Source organism: Stegodyphus dumicola, chromosome 1 (assembly GCF_044657685.1).
Source record: "Stegodyphus dumicola isolate Sdum_Otavi_A_Nest chromosome 1, ASM4465768v1".
NCBI lineage: Eukaryota > Metazoa > Arthropoda > Arachnida > Araneae > Eresidae > Stegodyphus > Stegodyphus dumicola.
The window spans coordinates 52,445,637-52,470,479 of NC_140768.1; the positions used below are offsets into that span (position 1 = coordinate 52,445,637).

Consider the following 24,843-nt stretch of genomic DNA (forward strand, 5'->3'; position numbering starts at 1 on the left):
TTGTAAAAAATGCCATACAAATAAGTGGCTGATTCCGCACGTTAGATACATGCATTACTGCATTTATTAATCTTTATACCCAAGAAACATTTTTTCCTTATAATTAATCTCTTGGCGAGCCGCACATCACTGAATAAGATTAAACGTTTGCGCTGATACCCACATGTATAAGCCCTATAATATTTTTCACAGCGTTTATATTTAGCGGGTTCTTTGCGAGAATAGAATCAAATATCTGTTTACAAAAAAACGGGATCAATTATCAAAAAAAAGGGAAGCATTTAAATTTCATCATAGAACATATTTCACATAAAATGTCCAAAACAAACTGTACCATCAAATTATCCTTCTCTATTGATATTATAATGAACATACTAACAGTTTTCAAAGTAAAATCAGATAAACCCATTAATTCACAAGGACGAATGTTCAAAATTTGTTTGTTTTCATTCCAGCATGGGGGTTTCACAGTTCACGGTTAGACAGCACGTTAATATCATGGATTTTTTTTTTATCACCTTAATATTCTGGTAGCTTTCTTCCTGGAAAATTAATTTCATAACCAGCATGAAATAAATACATAATTATCATCAAAACCCTAACTTACTAGAACAAACTATTTTTTTTACACTCTTTTTCCAATTTTAAAGTTCCAAAAAAGGTTCAAAATGTTATGTCTAATTAAATGTTAAGTTCATATTCAATACATAATTCTAATTTTACTATGTATAATGCTTTTTTTCAAATTAACTCGTTTTTCTGATATCGTTAATAATTATGAAAAAGGGATTTCAACATGTTACTACGAAATGCTTCTAATATATAAAATTTTTTCAAATCAGAGACCGATTTTCATAATATCAGAGGATATATTTCTATAGTTAATTTCTATTCTGCCAATTTTATTCAGTTGTTTAATTTTGCTTTCTAAAAATCAATTCAGCTTTTCCTGAATTTAAAAAAAAAAAAAAAAAAAAAAAATACAGAGAGGAATAGAGGGAGGGTGGAAGAATTGTTAGGTTGCGCGCTCTGGTGGCTGTTCGGAAAAGCAATCTTGCCTTGTGTATGTTGATATCTAAGAGATGTATACATACAGGAATCCATTCGTAGGTTTGGGAAGTCTTCGTTTCCTGTGGAGATTGGCAGACGCTGAATGACAGGTAAAGTGGTTGTGTCAGTGAGAGGCGTTGTGAGTGGACGGCGAGTAATCGGAAAGTGTCTTATTGCAAGTCTTAGAAATTTTTATGGTAAAATTTGTAACCTTTAGGAATAAATCTCAGTATGTGAACAAAAGAAATAAAAAAGTGTGCTATTTTATTATGATGGTAGTACATTTAGACGAATGTTAAAATGAGCGCGAAGGAGTTTCTAAAGTTTTTTTGTGCATCAAACTCAGGTAAGTGAATTTATAACGAAATCTAAATTGATAATTACATATGTTTGGTGTTTTTTAACTTAGGAAGTTAGTCAAGATTTTTTGTTTGTTTGTTTATTAGAGTTTTTAACCAGAACTTTTATGAAAAATTTGAAATTTTAAGTTGCGCAGGACGTTCAATATCCGAAGTAAACCAGGTGTTCTTAAAACTTTTTGTCTATATTTATTCTTTTTCGCTTTGCAACTACATTTGAACTTTTCCCATTTATATTTAATTCGCCGAAAGAAAACTCGAATTCTATGTTTATTGTTAATTTAATAAGATCTGTTGAGAATCTGATGTTTCAAGAACATAAATAATGAAATCGTAGATAATCTATTTAAATTGGATTGAAGCTTACGCAGTGCTGCTTTATATTTTGATATTATGGTAAAAGTTTACAATTGGGTGCCCCTTGTTTTTTGGCGATTCTTTTTTGACGCGATATAATAAATGTACTTTAATTAATAAGTGTTTCATTGACTTTCATTTTTCTCCTTTTTAATATCCTATTTCATATTTATAGAAACAGCATTCAATTTCTAAAGAATAGCATGATTAATAATTTCTGGGTGAAGAGATGAGTTTTTAAGGTTGCATTAGTTGAATATCGTATTATTATAATTGCAAACTGTATGATAAATGTGTGATAATCGATATGCTGACATTTAAAGTGAAGTATTTCAAATAATATTCAATTTTTTTCAATAAGAAATCAGTATATCAGGAAGCAGTGTGCTCTGTTATTACTGTAATTTGTAAATTATGTATAAAATTATCACTATTGTTTATTTTGAATGAGAAAAATTGCACTGAGAATAATATTTGGAGGTGAGGAATTGTTTCAGCATATATTAATAGAATTAATTTGTATTGGTAATAAATCTGGCTAATCATGTATTTTAGGCATTTCTAAAAGCTGTCTAAATGTAGGGTCTTAAATTTTCATTTGTATTTTCTATAAAAATCGCATTCCAAGCAGGTATAGCTAGTTATCCTCACAAGTTTATTTACCTACTTGAATTTATGTATTTTGAAATTGATTTTATTCATATATACATTTTTTTAATATAAAACTTAAATATCTGAATTCTTCACAAAATATTGGTCAGTGTGATGTGATATATATTTGTGTACATGTTTGTGTAATGTTTTGTGCAGTAAAAATATGTATTTCATGAAAGTACTTTTAACTCCACAGCTCACAGTTTTGATGCCTCGAAATTAATTTGAATTATATATATGTAATAAAATGTATTTTAGATTTAAAACTGTAAACCGACCCTATATAAATGCAAGAGATGCATGCAATAATAATTTTCAGATTTCTCTCTTTTGCTCATTCTTTCACATTAGACATTCTGAATTATGTAGTTTTCTTCCTTTTACATCTTAGGAGTCCCTGCACATTCAAGACAAACTATCCAGGTGTGATTGTGGTTTGGATGTAGCTGGAATCCTGGATTTTTTTTTTTTTTTTTCTGAAATCCAGAATTACTAGATCTATGAAATGTAGACTCGTTATCTTTTTCAAATTTAATTTTAGAACAGTTATGTCAATTAGAAATAATAAAAAGTTTAATTTTTAGGCTTTATAGAGTTCACCGCTTGCATAAAGATCAACAAGAGATGAAGCTTCTTGAAACTGAGTTTGCTGCGATAACAAACTGGTAAACTGAGATAGAAATTTTCGTATGCAGAAAAATAATTTTTATACTTCGTATTATAGAGAAATGGGAAGAATTTTGAAATACAATTGGGTGCCCCTTGTTTATTGGCGATTCTTTTTTTGACGCCAAGATCGGTGCCAGGAAGGCACAATTTCAAGATGGGCATTACACAAAACCAAAATAAGAAGTCAAAGAATTGCACAAACTCTTGTCCATGTACACGTCGATCTGTTTTCACTTGAAAAAATCATTCCAGAATTGCACAAACTAGGCATTGCGCACTGCCTTAGATTTGTCCATGTACACATCAGTCTATTTTCATTTTAAAAAAATCAGGAAGTTAAAACTATTATGGTAACCAGAAATGAGGTTTTATCGCCAAAATTGTCTCTAATCGAAGGGGCACTCAGTTCTACACTAGAGCCAAAATTTTGAAGTTTTGGTGTCAGTAAGAATAAATTTTGAAGTTTTGGTGCGAATCAAAATAAAAGAAGATGCAAAGCAGAAATATTCACTGTTAACAAAACTGGTTAAATCTGTTTTAACTTACTTTCCTGGATCCATTGTTGAAAGTTCATTTATTTATATAGGTAATAGTCTGACAGAACATCCTTGATTATTGATTCTCATTACACGACAATACAATTGCAGCTTTTGGGTTAGAAAATTGTACCGAGGACTCTATTGGTAAAGATATGAGAGGTAATTTATTGATTTACATTTGGTTGCCAAAATTCTTTACATTCCATGAATTATTCTCTTCTTTCTAGCAGGCTCTGATCTCCAAGACTTGTTAATATGCATACTTCAAGCTCTAATCTAATACTTATAGGGTTAAGCAGAAATCTATTGTCTATGTCAAATTTTCATAATGAGTGAAACTTCAGTTGTTTGCAAAGAAAATTATAAATGCAGCAGTTCCCAGAAAGTGAACTCTTCTGTTATGAAAACTAAAAAAGACCTAAACACTTATTATTATTTTTTTTTTAATGTTAAAAGACCAAAATAAGTAGTGAAACATGTAAAATGATGTAGTGAATCATCAGTTATTTTTAATCAATTTTTAAAAAAGTATACTCTTTATATCATTATTGAAATTATTTGAAAAGATTTGTACATATGCATGTTTATGTTTCGCATAAAAATGTAAATATGTCCAATTTTTACTCTATAATAGATTTCTTGGATTTTTGAAAGGAAGTTGCAACTTACATATCTGGGGGGGATATAGTATTGTTGGTAGAGATGACAGTAACATTATACTTATTTACCATAGATAAAACCTATATATTTGTAAAAATAATAATTAAATTATAGCAGTTAGTTTTTGTAAATTCTCTAGTGTTCATTATATTGGTAACATTTGTAGGATGACAGAAACCTTTGCTAGTACCTATTTTATAGAGTCTAAAACCACTATTTTACCCATAAACTCATCTTGAATGTTTCTCTTCTTACTTCCAAAATGCATTAGGAATATTTTATTTTCTAACAATTAAATTTTATTAATAGTTTTCTGCTTACTCAAGCTGCTATTATCATTTTCATTGTTTAGATATGTAGATGAAGTTAAGGCTTCAAAATGTGTCAAATTAAATCATTATAGTTGGGGGCAAAACTAACAACAAGAACATTAAGGTAGCTAGAATGGTCGATCTGCTCCTTTTTATCTATCTATTTGCATTGAATTCATATTGTTTTAGAAACTGTGATATTAAATTTAGTTTATTTATGACTTTTTTAATGCTTTAAGATCACGAGTGTTTTTTCCAGGTATGTAAATGGATGACAGCATATTTAATCTACATGCTGTAGTAGTGCTTATTTATATATTTTGATTCATTTTTGGTTCTTTCCAATTGAATATGTACTACTTGGTGCTTTTTTGTTTTTGCATATTTTCTCAGAATGAAGTGTCATCAGTTTAGCATAGCTGCTTTCTTGGTGATTATAACCATCATTTGACCAACTTTGTTTTTCATTTACTCTTTTTTCTTTTTCCCCTTCCCATTTGCTATAGATTTTATGACTTGGGATTTGCCAAGAGATGAAAGAGTGGCTATCCTGTTTCTTCAGAAAAGATATATTCCTCACAAAGAAAAATTACATTCAAAAATTAAATTAAAAAAAAAAAAAAAATTAGCATTTGCCTTACAAATCCTTCTGTAGTGTTACCTTACAATAACTGGAGCAATAAAGTAGACCTCTACAAAGTTGGCAATGTTTTTGTGAACAAACAAACAAACAAAAAAAAAAAAAAAAAAAAAAAAAAAAAGAAGCCTAATCTGCCAGGACAAGTATATGACTAATTTCTAATTTGGTTTAAATACCAATTTCATTAATATATTTTTTTCACAAAAATCTGTTCAGAGCAAAGGGCCACTTTGTTAATTTTAGCCAAAATCTGATATGTTCTCTTTAAAGAACTATAGAAGATTCTATAAACACTATAAAAGGCTTAAATACTAAAGTTGAAAAGTTTTTTATTATATTTTAACATAGTAGAGAATTTTATTTTTTAGAGGGCTTCAAATCAAGTACCATTTCTGTTATGAGCTTTAGTAAAAATAGTAGAAACTTGTTGTGGGGATCATAATTCATGTTTATTGACTGAAAGCTGTATTGAATTTTAGGACTAAAAACATTACTTTGTTTACTTTTGTATGTATATAGATTGGCAGGAAATTTAAAAAAAAAAAAAAAAATCAAGCAAAATAATATAATTTAAAAATGCTGGAATTAAAACTTTACATCATAAATAAACAAGTTTCAATTTATTACCTTATATGCCACTTTTATCATTTTAGTTTGTGTATCCATAGATGGAGCAAATTCAGAGACTGCCCAAAGTGCAAACTCAAGATTTGCCCCAAGTTGCTTAAGTTCTGGCTTTGCCATAATCTAATCTAATCAATACAATCCAATCCAGAAAGGGAAGATGCCTCCAAAAATTGTCTGGATGTATTTTATAGCTTCTAGTTTCGTGTAACTGAGTGGTAATAAGTAAATTAATTAGTTTGTAAAATTCTAACTGTAACTGAATTTAGTAGGTAAGTTATTATTATTATGAGTAATTGTATTTGCTTTCATTAAAAACGGGAGCAGGATATTTTTTTTCCCCTTAATAGCTAAGATTTCAACTGGACACAGTTTCTTTTTTAATACGATAGTGGTCAACCTCTTGACGTTTTGCAACGGCTGTGCTGTTTATTAAAGGTGACCACCTGCTGTGCAAACATTTTGCAGCACAGTAGCGTCGATTTCCGGGATCATCAGTGTGATTTTTTCTCCTTACCCCAGACTTTAAATGATTCATATTACTGTGTAGCAGTTGGGTAAACCACTGGAATTTGTCTAACAATCTGTTTCGATAAATAATGAAGGTTCGTATTTCTTTTCTTTTTTGGAGTGAGGAAATTTCTTCTTATTAGTAAAGTTTAAGAAGTTGCGATGCATTAATTGAAATTTAAGAATACGAAAAGCGGCAAGACAAAACATTGGTTCTGTTTCTTTTTTTTTTTTTTTTTTTTAAGAGGGGACTTGCTTTGTGCAGTAGAAACAACCTCTACTGATATGAGATGCTTACTTTAATAGGTGGGGATTGCTGTTTGCGGTTTTTAACTAGTGGGGAGAACCAGTGTGGTATGGGGCATTTGAGGGGTCGTCTCCAAGCTTTCATTTTTGACGCAGTTGGGTTCATTTCAATCTCGGAAATGAGATAATTATTCAAAAGTAAAAAACTTTTACATCAATATCTTGTGCCTTGTTTAATAAACTACTATTGAAACCGCAGTTTAAATTCCTTAAAAGTGAATATCGTGAACCAATTTTCTCCCTTCCTCCAACCTTATTGATGAACTAACTGTTTACAAGCACTGTACGCATCGCTTATGTAAGAAACTAATGTAATTTTTTTCAAAAAATTTCAAAGAAATCTGAATAATCTAGAAAGCTGGATTAAAAAAAAAAAGAAAAGAAAGAAAGAAAGATTTTCGGAATGTCAAAACTATCGAAGGGTGTTTGCTTGAAGGAGAAAGGATTTTCTAAGTGGCATTTAAATTCGCACGGGAGTCATTAACTATTGATGAAACTTTTTGAACGTGAAATATTTAAGTAGGATTTGTTAGATGTATATGGCTATTTGCTCGAGGACCTTCCTAAGTTAAACTGGTTTGCAGTTCATAATTCTGTATGGGGGGAAAACCATGCAGCCAATCTGCTGTAGCCACTTTCGTTCGGTTTTGTATACTAGTAGTTACGTAGTATAAAGATAATAATATTAAATCTTTAAGGGTACTTTTCCGTTTCGCCGGCGCAAATCTCGCCAAGCAGGCTTTATTGGCGACAACACACAGTATACATATAAAAAGTGCTAACAATTATTAGTTCTAAAATTTTTTTATTTTGAAGGCATAAATCTTTTAATATCGATTAAAATTTTGTAAAAAGCCATTAATTTAAGAATTTACAGTGCTTTCATGGTACAACATCCTGATTCTCCGGTTGATATCACGTGGCCCCAAGTGATCTCATCTCAGGTAAACTAAGCTACAAAAATCTAATTCTCTCAGTAATTACCTACATTAATTTTAAGTTAAATCTTAATATGGAATACAAGTTTAAATGCAAGAATTATTTCAATTCGTACGAATAGCTTACTCAAAAATTATGTAAAACCACAGTTTTTTACTTTGCTAGTGCATTCTCATTAGAATGGATGAATTTGCCATTTCTATATTTTCGCCTTCGGATGAGCGGTGTGATTGCATCCTAAATGACTTAATTACCGCGAATGGCCTCAGGGCATAAAACTGTACTATCTGGTAAAATTTCTATGTAATTGTATGCCATTACTGAAAGAAGCAATCAATCTGATAAGAAATGGCTGCCACTTGTTTAAGGCGTAAAATTTTACCAGAGAGGATATTGCGTTTCTCAATCGGTTGTACCATTTTTGGCGACTTTATCGCCTGCGCCCGCGAAATGGAAAATACCCTAAAAAGAAATAAAGTTCTATTTAATAAAAAAAAAATTATTGAATTCTAATATTTTCTATTTATTCTTAAAATTGCAGAAATTCAGGGACATTTCGGTGAAGACTTTAAAGTTCTGCCCGTGTGAAGTCAAAGAACATTTTGCAAAAAAATTCATCTTTCATTCTCGTCTTATATCTGTTAAAAAGTTCAAGTAGATTTCTGTTATTTCAAATTTTCGTAAAATTCCGATTGGAACTGTATTAACTTCAGATATTTTTCTTTGTTAGGTTGTTCAATTTTCTGTAAATTATTACTATCATCCTAATGAGTTTAACACAGTTTTCACCAGTTGCTGAATTGTATGTGGTATATTCACATCAGAGTCGAAGCTAGGTTTTCAGCGCCCAGGGGCAACTGAAGATTTCGCGCCCCCTACTGCTTGCCAAGGATAGAAAGCATTTAATTCTAAAATGTCGTAACATCAATTTGGCACCCCTTGGATTCTGCGCCAGGGGACGGATGTCCCCCCTTGCCCCTCCCTCTAGCTACGCCCCTGATTCACATATCTGGCCAACGGATCTCATTAGAAGAAATATAGGAAACGTACCTTAAATAATGACGATCTTTGAAGTATGATGTGATTGCCTCAGACCGATTTAAAAGTATCAGTGAGCATTTTTTTTTACCCTGGGTAGGGAGAAGGAACGATGCAAAATACAGCCATGTCCTGAAAAATCTCTTTTTTTTTTTTAATGAGCTTTGAGTTACAACTCGATTATGTCGGTGGAACGTGTCATCATACTTTCAACAGGTCTGCAGAGAAAATCTATTTAATTTATTGTACTTATAAATACTGAAGTAAAGGCATTATTTGGCAATGGTAATTTTTACTTAGTTCCCTGCTTGGGTGTAGGCGTCGGAAAGGCCCGCATTCTTCCGATTAATCACTCGACCGCTTGTAACCTCACACCCAAGTGGTGTCTGCCGCGGAATTCTTTACTCTTACGCCCGCTTAGTGTCTAACTGGGCAAAACGTAGTGACCCCCAATGATAAATTAGCATCCCTGTAGCTGTCCCTTTCATAGATTATTTACCTTATTTGAAAGGGGTGTCGTATTGCTGTCGGCGAAGTAAATTTTTAGAGTTTCCATTCGATGTTGCCGTATTAGAACTGAGATAAATGTTCCATAACTTTTGCATTGTATTGACGATGGTGAATTTTCTGAATGAAAGATAAAGTACTACTGCTTAGTTCTTTCTTCTAGAATTCGTGTTTAAGCAATGAAGTGTTACAGTTTAACTTGCTGAGCGGTTAGAAATTAAGGAAGAAATCCTCGCAGCTTTTTTCTTTACCCCGATTGCATGAATTTTCGGAATTTAGGTTCAAGAATAAAATTATTACCATATGAAATCTTAATTAGCTTCATAGTGTGTAAACTTAGGCAGTGATTTTGTAGAAACGAAAATGCCTCGGTGACTTATTTTGTGAGCATATAGCCAAAAAGGTTGTATTAAACCGTACCGTCATAATAAGATGCTGTCAAATATTTTTAAATGTCAAGAACTGAAAAAGTAGTATCAGAAGTTCAAATGCGCAAAAGCAATATGCCAAAAGAATATTTTTCGTGGAGCCAATATTGGATTGCTCGCCTTCCCCCCTTCTCCACCAAAAAAAAAAAAAAAAAAAAATTAATTGTGTATTCCGGATTAATGATTTTCTCGGATTGGGGATAAAATTTGTTAAATGGAAATTATTGGTTTAAAGTGAGAGCCACTCACAGATATAGAAGTGTGTAATGTAAAAGGAAGATTATGCACTTCTGGTAAGTTTTATGTGCAATAATTGCAATTTTAGAACATGTTTTTAGTTAATAAAGAGTTTATCAAACAATCTGAAATTAAAATTTGTGTCTGTTTCAAAGATTTCAAGATCAGAAAGAAAGCATACGAAGGTGATTTGTTTTATTCCTTTTCTTTGTCAGTATCAGACCTGCTGTTTTCTTTATTAGATATATATTACAGTCAAAAGTCGTTAATTCGGACACCCATAATCTGGAATGATCTATAATCCGACCTCAAAGCTACAAACTTTCTGCGCATGCGTCGCGTTCACGCATGCGCACAGACGTTTACGAGTGCGCGTAAGACCTTTACGGCTGCGAATATGTGTGTGCGAATGCGCGTTTAATGTGTAACGGACGGTATAAGCTAAGCTAAAATTATCTAATTCAGTTAATGTTGCAGATTGCGTTGTTCCTTAATCTTCGAATTGGATCCGGCTTATTATTTTTTGCAGACTGTTAGAGCAATTTTATAAAAATAAGCTTGAACTTTCGATTATGTCAAATAGAATTTCCGATATATATTTACTAATATGTAAAGGATCTACAAACCGAAAGTATGTTTCGAAATCCGAAATCTGTTTATCAATTTCACGCCGCGGCGCGCAATGAATTGGAAGTTGATCTGTCAGCACTATCCTGCGAATATGTGTGTGCGAATGCGCGTTTAATGTGTAACGGACGGTATAAGCTAAGCTAAAATTATCTAATTCAGTTAATCGTGTTTAAGCAATGAAGTGTTACAGTTTAACTTGCTGAGCGGTTAGAAATTAAGGAAGAAATCCTCGCAGCTTTTTTCTTTACCCCGATTGCATGAATTTTCGGAATTTAGGTTCAAGAATAAAATTATTACCATATGAAATCTTAATTAGCTTCATAGTGTGTAAACTTAGGCAGTGATTTTGTAGAAACGAAAATGCCTCGGTGACTTATTTTGTGAGCATATAGCCAAAAAGGTTGTATTAAACCGTACCGTCATAATAAGATGCTGTCAAATATTTTTAAATGTCAAGAACTGAAAAAGTAGTATCAGAAGTTCAAATGCGCAAAAGCAATATGCCAAAAGAATATTTTTCGTGGAGCCAATATTGGATTGCTCGCCTTCCCCCCTTCTCCACCAAAAAAAAAAAAAAAAAAAATTAATTGTGTATTCCGGATTAATGATTTTCTCGGATTGGGGATAAAATTTGTTAAATGGAAATTATTGGTTTAAAGTGAGAGCCACTCACAGATATAGAAGTGTGTAATGTAAAAGGAAGATTATGCACTTCTGGTAAGTTTTATGTGCAATAATTGCAATTTTAGAACATGTTTTTAGTTAATAAAGAGTTTATCAAACAATCTGAAATTAAAATTTGTGTCTGTTTCAAAGATTTCAAGATCAGAAAGAAAGCATACGAAGGTGATTTGTTTTATTCCTTTTCTTTGTCAGTATCAGACCTGCTGTTTTCTTTATTAGATATATATTACAGTCAAAAGTCGTTAATTCGGACACCCATAATCTGGAATGATCTATAATCCGACCTCAAAGCTACAAACTTTCTGCGCATGCGTCGCGTTCACGCATGCGCACAGACGTTTACGAGTGCGCGTAAGACCTTTACGGCTGCGAATATGTGTGTGCGAATGCGCGTTTAATGTGTAACGGACGGTATAAGCTAAGCTAAAATTATCTAATTCAGTTAATGTTGCAGATTGCGTTGTTCCTTAATCTTCGAATTGGATCCGGCTTATTATTTTTTGCAGACTGTTAGAGCAATTTTATAAAAATAAGCTTGAACTTTCGATTATGTCAAATAGAATTTCCGATATATATTTACTAATATGTAAAGGATCTACAAACCGAAAGTATGTTTCGAAATCCGAAATCTGTTTATCAATTTCACGCCGCGGCGCGCAATGAATTGGAAGTTGATCTGTCAGCACTATCCTGCGAATATGTGTGTGCGAATGCGCGTTTAATGTGTAACGGACGGTATAAGCTAAGCTAAAATTATCTAATTCAGTTAATCGTGTTTAAGCAATGAAGTGTTACAGTTTAACTTGCTGAGCGGTTAGAAATTAAGGAAGAAATCCTCGCAGCTTTTTTCTTTACCCCGATTGCATGAATTTTCGGAATTTAGGTTCAAGAATAAAATTATTACCATATGAAATCTTAATTAGCTTCATAGTGTGTAAACTTAGGCAGTGATTTTGTAGAAACGAAAATGCCTCGGTGACTTATTTTGTGAGCATATAGCCAAAAAGGTTGTATTAAACCGTACCGTCATAATAAGATGCTGTCAAATATTTTTAAATGTCAAGAACTGAAAAAGTAGTATCAGAAGTTCAAATGCGCAAAAGCAATATGCCAAAAGAATATTTTTCGTGGAGCCAATATTGGATTGCTCGCCTTCCCCCCTTCTCCACCAAAAAAAAAAAAAAAAAAAAATTAATTGTGTATTCCGGATTAATGATTTTCTCGGATTGGGGATAAAATTTGTTAAATGGAAATTATTGGTTTAAAGTGAGAGCCACTCACAGATATAGAAGTGTGTAATGTAAAAGGAAGATTATGCACTTCTGGTAAGTTTTATGTGCAATAATTGCAATTTTAGAACATGTTTTTAGTTAATAAAGAGTTTATCAAACAATCTGAAATTAAAATTTGTGTCTGTTTCAAAGATTTCAAGATCAGAAAGAAAGCATACGAAGGTGATTTGTTTTATTCCTTTTCTTTGTCAGTATCAGACCTGCTGTTTTCTTTATTAGATATATATTACAGTCAAAAGTCGTTAATTCGGACACCCATAATCTGGAATGATCTATAATCCGACCTCAAAGCTACAAACTTTCTGCGCATGCGTCGCGTTCACGCATGCGCACAGACGTTTACGAGTGCGCGTAAGACCTTTACGGCTGCGAATATGTGTGTGCGAATGCGCGTTTAATGTGTAACGGACGGTATAAGCTAAGCTAAAATTATCTAATTCAGTTAATGTTGCAGATTGCGTTGTTCCTTAATCTTCGAATTGGATCCGGCTTATTATTTTTTGCAGACTGTTAGAGCAATTTTATAAAAATAAGCTTGAACTTTCGATTATGTCAAATAGAATTTCCGATATATATTTACTAATATGTAAAGGATCTACAAACCGAAAGTATATTTCGAAATCCGAAATCTGTTTATCAATTTCATGCCGCGGCGCGCAATGAATTGGAAGTTGATCTGTCAGCACTATCCTTATCTTCACGGCAGATGTTTTTATTTTATTTGGCTTATAATTCCTTACTAAGTGTAGTATTTCATCTCGATGTACTCCGTCTTTGATATGATTTAAATCAAGTTCCTGGTCATTATAATTCGCTTCCAATAATGAAGAAAGTGACCCCAGAGGTTATTGAAAACGAAAAAATTTCGATTGACAAATTAGTCGGTATTCTCAACACAGCAATTATAGGAGTTGAACAGCGGAACTTTGTAACTAAACAAGAAATTATGTCTGTTTAATAGAATTAACGAGAAAGTATTATCACATGAAACGAAGCAACTTAAACAACTTACATTGAAAGAAATGTTTAATAAAGTAAACAAATAAATATTAAGCTTTTTCTTTTTGTAAATTTTGATACCCTTTAGATCATAATTGTTCTTTATTTCATAAATTACGGTTTCATATTTTTAATTTTGTAATTTCTGCATGCCATCTTACCAGATTTAAACTGATGATGTATAATCCGGAATCGCCGAAGTCCCGACGAGTCCGGATTAACGACTTTTGACTGTATTATGTACATTTGTACATGGCTCAAGGCTAGCCTGGGAACCAAGGGTAATTAATATCTTGCTGCTAAAATGGTTTCATTTCTAGGAGAAATGCTTGAAAACATTTAACAAGAATAAAAAGTTTTTGGAAATTTTCTAAACCGAAATAAAATATTCTTTCAAGTCCAAGTGTTTAACTTCCGTTGTGGAGAACAGGAAAATTTAATTAATTTATGAAAATGGTTTAATATGCTAAATTATGATACCAATGAAGAAAAATATAAATGTTTATTTTACCCCTAATTTTATCACTAGTTTAACTGTAATTAGATACTGCAATTATTTCTTAATTTAAAGTATTGCGGAAACAGTAGCATTGCTGAAAAGGAAGGAAAAAGTCGTAAGTCTTTCTTTCAATAGTAAACCAGGCAGAAAAATTGTCAGAAACAGTTGTTGAAACAAAAAGACCCACAAAGATCAACTGCAACATCATCAAATGCAACCTATTCTAACAAACGCAAAATTTGTCAAGTACGACTTTGCCACAACAACAAAACAAGTAATATATGTGAAAAATGTCAAAAGTATGTTTGCGGAAGATATACATATAAAAAGATTTCCAATTTCATTTGCAAAAAATGTACAAATAATAATAATGCATAAATTATTTTTTCCAAGTGAAGTAATTTTTTGTTGTTAATATTTACTAATAATTTGTTAATATAACTGTAAATAATACAAAAAATATTAAAAATTAATTTTAAACAAATTTCTTTACACATTAGTTATTCTTTCACAGTGCAGTCATTTTGACTGCTTTTTTGCGCAATATAGGTATATACTAAATTTCGGTCTTTCTGGTATTAACTACGTGACTCTAAGATTCCTTCTTTCGGGACGCTTTCAATCCAAAATGGATTGGCATTAGGCTGACGGCACTCTTGTGCTCTGTTAGAATTAAAGTACATAAAAAACTTTACGCAAACGATTTTACACACAACACAAACAATTTTTTTTTTTTTTTTATATATATATATATAGAAGTTTATGTCTTTAGTTTGACTCTGCTTGTATTGATTTTGTCTCATATTGTGGTACAAACGCTGCAGAATGGCTTCATGTATTCTTAACATTCGGTACAAAAAGTGAAGAGCTTTCCAGAGACCGTGCTTTTATATTGCTAGTGGATAAAAGAATACTGCTTGTAATTTAAACATTGATAATATATCTAAATGTTCTTATTAATGCCCACTCTTAGACTTCCTTAATAATTCCAATGATTTCAAGTTCTTAATAATTCCAACTGTAATGTCTTTTCGACCTTCGCGGTTACACAGTTGGTATAGTCGCAGATTTCCTAGGGATTTTCCAATACATTTAGTAAAGTAATTTCACGTGGAACTATACATCTCATACATGCGGCATTATAAGGTCAACTGCATTCCTAATTTAAACTAGTGCGTTCTATTAAATTGGGCATGTATCCTCCTTGATTCATGATTAAAATATGACAGCCGGTTTCTTTCTACTGTGGGGGAGAAAATAAAAGATTTATCAAAAGGCAACCAGAATGAGATCGTAAATAGTACTGATTCACTTTGGGTTTACTAATGCCAGGTGGTTTGTGTCATGATGTCTGGAGCTGCTTATGCAATTAAAACCGCGGTGCGGGTATCTGCCAATTTAAATGGATGATGCCTTGCGGACGCTTGACCCCGAATGCAAGGGGCAGTTTCTAGAAATTTTTTAATCAAAACATATAGAAATGTCTCTATTGCATAGTTCCAACATTATTTTGCATGACTTGGAGATCATAAATGATAAAGACTTAAATTGGTAAACTTATGTGTATTCTGGTATGATTACGAATCATGTGAAGAATTAAATGTCTTACATTTATACTGATATGCGTCATACCCACCATAACTAAAATAAACCAAGCACGTTTCTTGCAAAGTCAATTGTAGAAGTAAAGCATACATGCCGGTGTGCTGTCATTCAGCATGATGAACGTTTAAAAAAGAAATCGTTGCCGAAAACCTTGCGGTCTTTAATATTGCTATTCAAATCGCGGTTTGTTTCTTGCATTTTCCCGAATGGCAAATTCGATTTTTCTGTTAACAGGTATTTCTTTGCTACGAACCCCCTGGTGTTACACGTTTGTTTGTACAACCTACGTGTTAAAAGCAAAACTGTGCTCTTTATGGTTTACAGTGCCTACCCAAGTATCCCTTATGCGAAGAATTAGTAATCCTGATGATTGTTTGGGATTTAATATCACTGATTTCTGATTAGTTTATTTCTGGAAAAATTAGTGAATCTTACTGCTGTTGTTGTGATATCTATAGAAAGTGATCTAGAAAAATATTTATATAAGGCTTTAGTTTTGAATTTAAAGGCGATTATTTAACTCTATTTCGATTCTTAGACAGAGGACTGTTTGGTTAATTTTAATTTTTACAAGGGAAGGGATGATTTCCTGGAAAACTTTCTAAGAGAACCTAACTCGTTTACATGTTATACATAGGGAAAACTATGAAAAACGCCCATGCAGCAAGGTTGCTTTTGTAATTTAAGGTAAAGTTTCTAGATGTTTGTTGGTTTAATTGTTCTCAAAAGCAATAAATTTTACGAGGTATTTATATTTTATGAGATAAATTCAATTCATAAATACAGTTTTAATGATTATAAAACAATCCACTGCAATATGATGAGCAAATTAAGACTTAATGGCCATAAGTGGCCGAGTGGATACCACTGATTATTCGACTCAGGTTTAAATATCAGTGAACGGACAGATTGCATGAACATTTTCGGGGTTTTCTCCGATGTGGAGCGTGAATGCGAGCTAGTTTCACTTTATTATAATGACCAACTTTAATATCTTTTCGACCTTCGAGGCTAAACAGTTGGTATGTGAGTTACAAAGTCTCAGATTTCCTAGGGATTTTCCAATACATTTATTAATGTAATTCCATGTGGAACTATGCAGTTCAGACTTAAACGGCGAACGCATCCCTCTCTTATCCTATCCTTATCTCTTTAGGCAGATAACACTCGGTTGCTTTGCCATTACTCTGACATAACATGGGCATTTGTTACGAGTTCGATTTCTGGCATTTGCACTTGCTCGTCGTTTCTGATTTTTGTGTTTTTTTTCTATGCTTAATATAAGTAAAAGTCAGTACTCTTAACCACTTGCGGTACGATTAAACTTCACGGTTGCGGTGCCATGCGCTACAATATAACAAGCGGTAAAGTGTCTTATTTACGCCTCTCCGCGTCTGCGAGTGCAATCCAGAGCTGTAACTCGAGAAATAAACTGTTTGAAATTAATCATTTCTTGACTTATTTAATAACTTCAGACGAATGGTAATATATTTCGCAAAGAAAACCTTTTTAATTAACAACGAACTTATTTATTTAGCATTCTAAACATTACAAAAAGAATAACATTCCGTGAGTTCAAAGCAATATACAAAAAACATACCCTTTGCAACAAAAAATCTACATTATTAAATTATTGTGTATTAACTGAGTTCGTGCACGTTCCTAAGCATAAACAATCTCGTTGTTAGGCGACGTGTGCACCACGTTATTTTCATTTTTGCAATAAATGCCTATCGACGTGGTGTTCACGTCGCTCGCGGTTTGAGACAAAACCGTCTCGTCGTGCGTGGCACGTCTTTTTAGCGCAAGTGGTTAAAGACCTCCATGGCATCTGCTAGGTAGGAAGGTAGCCTTCTTATGTTTTTCTATAAGTGCATCACTCCTGACTTGGATCTGTTTTTTCAACTGATCGAATGCTAATTTTCATCGCTATTGAAGTATGAATGAAAATTTTTCTTTAATTGCTGCAGTAGTTGCATATATTCTTTTGACTTGGTATAAACGATTTAATGGCTCATCAACAGGGTTGTTAAAACAGCACTAGTATAGTTCAAACCCTGTGTTCGAACTTTAGCAAACATATTAGTTGCAGTTATGTTTTCGTTGTTCTCTCTACGCGTAACGTAAATGTAAACCAGTTTTCTTTGAGAGTTTTGTGTGAAGACGTCCTTTCCCTTAGATTAATAAGTAATCCCTTATTATAATCTCGTGTGTTTTCTCATATTCACATAACACACAAATTATGTACCGTAATATTATTAGCAATTTCTCGTTACATTTATCAAATAGAATTCGACCTGTTTATTGATTATCCAGTTATGTAATCCGAAGTTATGCGATATACTAAATACATGCTAAGTCTTTAAATAAGTTGTGTTCATATTAGTAACTTCCAACTCTAAGAAATACCCAGCCGAGTAAGAAATATTTCTTGCTAGGACCCTACAGTTTGGAGACTGCCAAATAGTCGTATATTTTTTCTTTATCTTGTTTTTTTCTGAATCAAGACATGAAAATGAGTTTTGGAGGCTCCGAAAGAATGCCATGTGGTGGTGTACAGTTGATATTAAGACTTTTGTGCCACATAATTTATGTTAATGTTTAATAATATCAAACTTTTTCTTTTGCAGCTTAAAAGGTTGAGCTTCATAATATGCTTGCATCATTTTCTGTTTTTTAGAAAAGAACGTAGCTATACAGGTACATAAATACACAAAATACGCATTTTAAAGTACAATTAGGTATGCGAAGTAGTTAAATTTTAAATTTTGAATTAATGATTGATTGAGATATAACTCGTTCTTTCATAAGCATAAGATTAAGATTCATGTGTCTTGCTATATCCTTCAGCTACATTCTGAGAGGTATTAAATTTGATTTCCGTGCAATTCTGATTTTCAACTAGAGTCTGCTGAAGCAGACTGCAATTTCTTAAGATCTGTATTCTTTGTTTACGGCCAGTAGCAGTGTTAAAAACTGATCAGTTTGGCAACGCCTTTTTATATTAAAAAGGTTGCAGACAATATTTCTTGAATTGCAGATATCAGCCACAGCATCGAATTAAATTTAATGACAGATTTCAAAAAGCGCCTTCATTTGTATTTTTTGTGTTGTTTCATATTTGAATTATAAATGGCTACAAAGGTAGTTAGTAACATGTATATTGAGAAACGTAACTGTTTACATAAAAAGAGTAAATCATGTTCATATCCAAATAGAGCATCATTCCTTATTTTAAAATTTATTCACTGAAAGAACGAGTTGACCCAGTAGTGTAGCCTTTAATGAGCTTGTTTTCAATGCTGTTTTTGAATTCTGATTGCCAGTGATTCCTTCTTTCTTTTTATACTATTTTAGAGGTATTTGTTCTCTCCTGAACAGCTTTTCATAGATTTGAGTATTGTTTTGTACAGTTTGATGTTTTTTGTGAATTATTTTGCGATTTAAATACGTTTTTCTCTTTGATTTGATTTTATTTATTTATTTTTTTTTTAACATGACTGTACAATTTCTCATTAAGTACAATGCCATGTATTTGCCTTTATTTATTGATTGATATTGGAAACGTTTGTAGTGAACTTTTTGGAGACATTTTTTTGCCTTTGCGTCATTTTTGTTACCTTACCAGGAATTTATTATTTACGTAGCCAAGCAAAAGACATTACTCAGAGTTGTTATTTGACACATTCAGATTTTTTTTTTCTGTTTTAAATTATAACTTTTTATTGCTACAAAAATTGCGATTTAAAAGTGTTAAACGATTTTGTTAATAATTTATATTATATTTTTAGTAATTTTTCTAACTGATCTAATTTATGAGACATTTAATTTATTAATGTAACCAAGTGGTAAATTTTATGAACATTTGCAACATTATTATAATTAATAAAAGATGTTTCTATTCCTGTATATTACGTATCTTTGTATTCAGGAAATTGTGTTCCACATACAGGTTTTAAATTTGTGTTCACTGTATATAAAATTTTCTTTGCAAATAGAAAAGCCGATTTTTGTATGATTTACATTACCTGCTCCTCCTGATTATGAGTGTCAAATGATTTTGACAAGAATCGAATGAAACCAAAGGAAGGTTCAGCAGTCTTTTCTATAAAAAACTTTTCAAGTTATTTTTTCTGCTTTTCTGGTGAAGTGGTTCTGCACACTGGGCGGTATTCCAACGGTGCGTGGTTCGATTCACGGTGAAGGCGGTTGCTAATTTTTCATCTCTCCACCTTTTCCAATTAACCTAATGTCTCTACAGTGGCGCCCGAACTAAAAAGGGTGTTGAATGAGGCTTCTCCACACCTAGGATTTGGCGATTGGGTCCCCTAAAAAAAAAAAAAAAAAAAAAAAAACCAATCGCCCGTTAAAAAGGGGCGTATATAAGTTATTTCCTAGCGTGTCTTTGTGGTGTAGTGGTTCTGCACGCTGGGCCGGTATTCCAGAGGTCTGTAGTTCGGTTCCAGGCGAAGGCAGTTGCTAATTTTCATCTTGCCTGCTTCCAAAAATCCTAATGTCTCTACAGTGGCGCCTGAACTAAAAGGATGTTGAATTCTCCGCACCCAGGATTTGGCGATTGGGTTCCCTAAAAACCCGTCGCCCTTTAAAAAGGGGAGTATATAAGGTATGTCTACTGCTTTCCTAGCGTGCCTTCGTGGTGTAGTGGTTCTGCACACTGGGCCGGTATTCCAGAGGTCCGTGGTTGGATTTCCGGCGAAGGCGGTTGCTAATTTTTCATCTCTCCGGTTTTTCCAATTAATCTAATGTTTCTACAAAGTAAAGAATAATGTAGCAGTTTCAAAATTGAATTGACGGATTGTACTTCGCTCTTGAGTTATACGATTTCCATCTGGAAAGAATATCGTTGTATAAAAATAAAAGTTTAATTTTTTACGTTCAACTAGTTTAATGAATAAAATATAGCGAGACCCCTAGCCTAAAATCATTTAATTAGTTTATTAGATACTGTAAAGGCCCTTATTTTCGCGAGCCCGTCGTAATCCCGAAAATTTAAGCCTCGCGCCCCCGCCTCAAATTATAATAAAAAATCAGAAATTTTTCACTTACTCAAAATTTAATGATTTATTGCACAGTTACAAGCTTTTTCTTGACAACTTTCTTTCTTATAACTATTTTTTAAATAATATACAACTCTATTTCTCGAATATAAAACAATAAAATTAATAGAAGGCAGCTCATTCACTTAGAATACTATTTATACCAGCTTCTTTGAAGCCATTCAAAATTATCTCGTGTTTGGCTTCAATACCGTTAAATACGCGCACAAGCCAAGAAGCGTGAATCAGTTTTTAGTCGTAATATTCGCAAGTCCAGATTCTTTTTCCTCTAGAAACTGAAGCTCATTAGAATACCACTCAATAAACTCCTCCTTGAGCAAACGCTTGAACTCGCCATTTAGACGGGAACGGGAGGGGACGAACTTTTCGGACAAAAGAAAGTTTCTTAAAATGCTTTATGCAAAAGATGTACTTTTGGAATTTTTCAGCTTTCTCAACTTTACTTAGGTACTTTTGAAATTTTTAAACTTTCGGTTCTGTTCATATAAAATTCGCGAAATCACCGATATATTCATTTTCGCGAAAATAAGGGCCTTTACAGTAATTCTGTTAGATATATAGATATTTTCAAACTGAAGTTACAAGATGGAAAGAAAATTAAAATAAAATTAATCTCAGAAATAAAGGTAAACCCAATATCCTATCTCCGTGAAGTTGGTGAAATGCATATATGTATTTGATAAATTGTATTAATATCTTAATGACTGGGCGACAGCAAATGGATTTGGGATGGTAGTGTAGTAGCAATTTGGCGAAGGCTTTTCTGCGTATATACCAAGATAACATTTATGGACAGATATGGCCGGAGACAAGTCATAATTTATTTCTTCATAAAGTAAGCCTTGAGACACATAATCAGGTTTGCACAATAATCATAGGCGCAATATTCACCTAATCTTCATAACATCCTTTAAAATTTTACATCTTAGACAATACATCTTAGGCAGTGGATGAGTGATGCGTCTTAGCAAGAGGAAAGCTATAGCGGAAGTCGCATTCAGCAAAGCGTGAGGTATACATTCAAAAGCTTCTTTAATCTGATTGGCTAAGCGTTGTCCGCGTTGCAGGATCGCATTAGAAAGCACGATACGGATTAATTTTGAAAAAATGCAGTCAAGTAAAAGTTGTTATATGCAATTACTATTTTTAGAATAGAGAGGGAAAATACTCAAATTAAAATGAAAAATTAAGGGGCTATTGCTAATATAAGTTATAATTTCAATTTACATATTTTTTATCTTACATATCTACGTGATAATTTTATGATGATGCTGACTTGAGATTTTAAGATAGTAGTATTTTAAGATACGTGAGAGAGAGAGAGAGTACACCAGTTGTTTTTCAGTCATGGCCGAGATGGCTATAGGTGTTCCTACCAAACAGATAGAGGGATGGAATTCGGAGATCAAAAGTAGTACTAGATTCATGAATATACAGCTTATCACATTTCGAGACAAAAGATTAAGCAGAGAAATGTGTAGCTGAGACATCGAAGATTAAGAGATGATACTACGTATAAGAGGAAGAGAAGAGTGTCATGGTAGCTACTAATGTATATTTTCAATACCTGCCGACCAGAATGCCAAAAATCGAAATTTATGGTATGGCAATATTGCTTAGATTGCTACATTTTTTACTGTGTTATACAAAAATATATAGGATGTGGCAAATAAAAGTGTCCCGTAAAACAGTGTAACTATGTTCTCCGAATTAGTTCTGTTTCCGCGATTCCTGTTCTGCGTATTCCAAAGTTCTTCCTGTTCCCGCGAAATCGGAAAGTACAGTCCCCCTTCCAGAGCTTCTCAGGAGATGTTGCGATGAGTCATTAAGAAGAGCTGGGCAGTTTCTTTGTGAATAAGTTTGTCTTCGTTATATTGAAGACGTGTCTTAGTTTAGGCTCCTTTCGAAATGCTTAGTTTCATTCCATTTGTAATCCTGCTACAATATTAGCTGTAATTTTCACATCTTATGTTAATATGGATGTTTTAGACATTATTGGAAGTAAGTAAAAAAAAAAAAAAAAAAAAAAAAAAATTAGCCCTTTATATAAAGGTTATTAGTATCGAATTCAGAATAAAAATGAGGAAAATGTTGTTTATTGCATTTGCATAACTGAAAGAATTAAAAGCTGCAGAAGCGCAATTAAGACCAAAGAAGTCATTTTAGAAGAAAGAATGTCGTTCTATAACGAATATTTATTCTGAAAGATTTTGTTATAACTCACCTTTATGCAGAATTTTGGAAGAATATTGTTTCTTACTTTAGGAAACAATCTTTTAATTCATTGCCAAAATCATCGCAGAGTTTGAACATCTCTCTCTCCTTTTAAATACAGCATTAGTTTCGTTCATGCAAGGATCTGAGATCGTAAATATTTTTCAAGTATTTCTTTTAAAAATTTTTATTTTTAAATCTAAAAATTTTTTGCTTTCCTACATTTCGGGAGGGGCCAAGGTCCACAGGGTTCGTACGGTCCTTAAGAGTCCTTAAGTTTTTTGGAATTGATTTTTGGTCCTTAAAAGTCGTCAATTTTGGCCAAAATCGGCAGAATGTCCTTAATTTTAATCATCAGAAATTTCTGTGTGTTTTTACGACTGCCATTTTGAGTGTGAATTAGCATTTTGCAGAAATATTTTTGGTGATTCACTGACAAATATGGCTATTTTTTGAATGGGTTCATGAGTTATAATTTGTTCCTATTTGTAATATCAATAATGGTGGGATACTCGAGTTTCTGAGCAAGAAGTGAAACATAAGCATTTCAAAATTATTTCATTTTTTGTAATGAAGAGCTCTCAAACAACTTTCCGCTTTTGGGGATGTGAATTCTTTTATTAAACGGTTCTAAATTTGGCGATTTTAAGATCAATTTCTATAGAAAAATTTTAATTCCGCGATCCGGGAATTTTTTGACGATTTTTTTAGAACATTCTAACATTGATAAATTTCATTAAAATAATGGTAATATATTGGAATTATATTTAAGAAATAACATTAAAATAAAGCATTTTTGTTTTTCAATCTCATGTTAAAATGTTCTATTTTGGCCACATATACAATTTTTTGAATCTGAAAAATAAGCAAGGAATAATGCTATAAAGCACAGTTTACAAAACAGTTTTTAGCAAAAGCAAAATAGCTGTGTAATTAATTAAATATGTCTTTTTAATTTTTTCATGGTAAGAATTTTTCCCATTTCTCTGGGGACCGCGGAACCGACAGTATTATAGTTAAAAAATAAGTATAGTCTGAATGAAATGTGATCAAATCTAGTTTTAATGAAATTTATTGAAACATTCTAAACAAAAATACGGCTTAGCTTTACACATATTACAATACGAAACAACTATTTTGGTAACATTTTTGGCTGTCTTGCATCCAAATAGTTTTGAATTGTCATCATAACATTTCGAACAATACTTTCGGACTTTATGTGCGTCTCCTTCCTTTTTGTATAATTTATGAATTATTTAAGTCGGCAATATTTCACCGCTTGATCTCAATATTGCCGCCGGCTCATCGCTGCCGGCTGAACGGAAAGGATAGCAAATTCGGCGCCAGGCTCAGCGTGTTAAACCGTGGTCACAAGGTAAAACACAAAAATATAAAAATTCATGTGAAACTTATTCTTTGCATCTAGTGAGACTTAATGCAAAACAACTTATCACCGCTAATGCTTTAGTGGCTTAATAGAACCTTAAAATATATTAACTGAGTTACAACCGCTGGAATTCTACGCCAAGCTACGACACTAACAGCGTCAGACAGAGGTCAGCTAACTTTCAAAACTTGCTAACTGTATCTACATCAGGCCTTTCAGGTTTGTTCTGATCAGAAGGCCTCTCTTTAGGCAAGCAGGAGTGACAACAGCCAGTCTTTTGTTATAAATCATGTGCTGATTATGCCGACCAGCGGCCGAGCGGTAAAGTCGCTGAACACTGGTAGTTCGGTCCGAGGTTCGAATCCCGCGGACGGGCTGGCTGCATGGGTGTTTTCGTGGTTTTCCCCATGTGTAACGTGTATACGAGCCAGTTTCCCTTAGAAAGTCCTCCACGAAAGGCTTCCCTCCTCTTAGGCAGATAGCCCTAGTGTGCTTTGCCATAATTAAATACACCACATGTGCTGATTATGATTTTAATGCTCATGTTAACCTATGCTGCTTAACATAAAATCTACTTAACTATTTACTAAACCTGTAGACTGAGCAAGTATGTGACAAAATGAGACA

The 24,843-nt window shown here is 32.8% G+C and overlaps 2 protein-coding genes across 5 annotated transcripts in view; one reads left to right on the forward strand and one right to left on the reverse strand.

Moving 5' to 3' along the window:
- Miga (mitoguardin) overlaps positions 1–471 on the reverse strand; it is an 85,466-nt gene extending 84,995 nt beyond the window's left edge. Inside the window, exon 1 of one of the 2 annotated variants that reach the window (XM_035371364.2) lies at positions 380–471. The gene's annotated coding sequence lies outside the window, so the exon portion shown is untranslated. Of the gene's footprint in view, positions 1–334 lie in introns of both variants that reach the window. The other variant, XM_035371359.2, reaches the window with a different exon arrangement.
- Positions 472–1,086: 615 nt separating this feature from the next.
- The window catches only part of crb (cell polarity complex component crumbs), a 186,523-nt gene continuing 162,766 nt past the window's right edge, over positions 1,087–24,843 (forward strand). The window contains exons 1-2 of one of the 3 annotated variants that reach the window (XM_085814412.1): positions 1,095–1,396; positions 3,676–3,787. In XM_085814412.1, the coding sequence (XP_085670538.1) occupies positions 3,781–3,787 (7 nt within the window). In that variant the 5' untranslated portion in view covers positions 1,095–1,396; positions 3,676–3,780. Of the gene's footprint in view, positions 1,397–3,675; positions 3,788–24,843 lie in introns of all 3 variants that reach the window. The other 2 variants (XM_085814416.1, XM_085814410.1) reach the window with 2 other exon arrangements.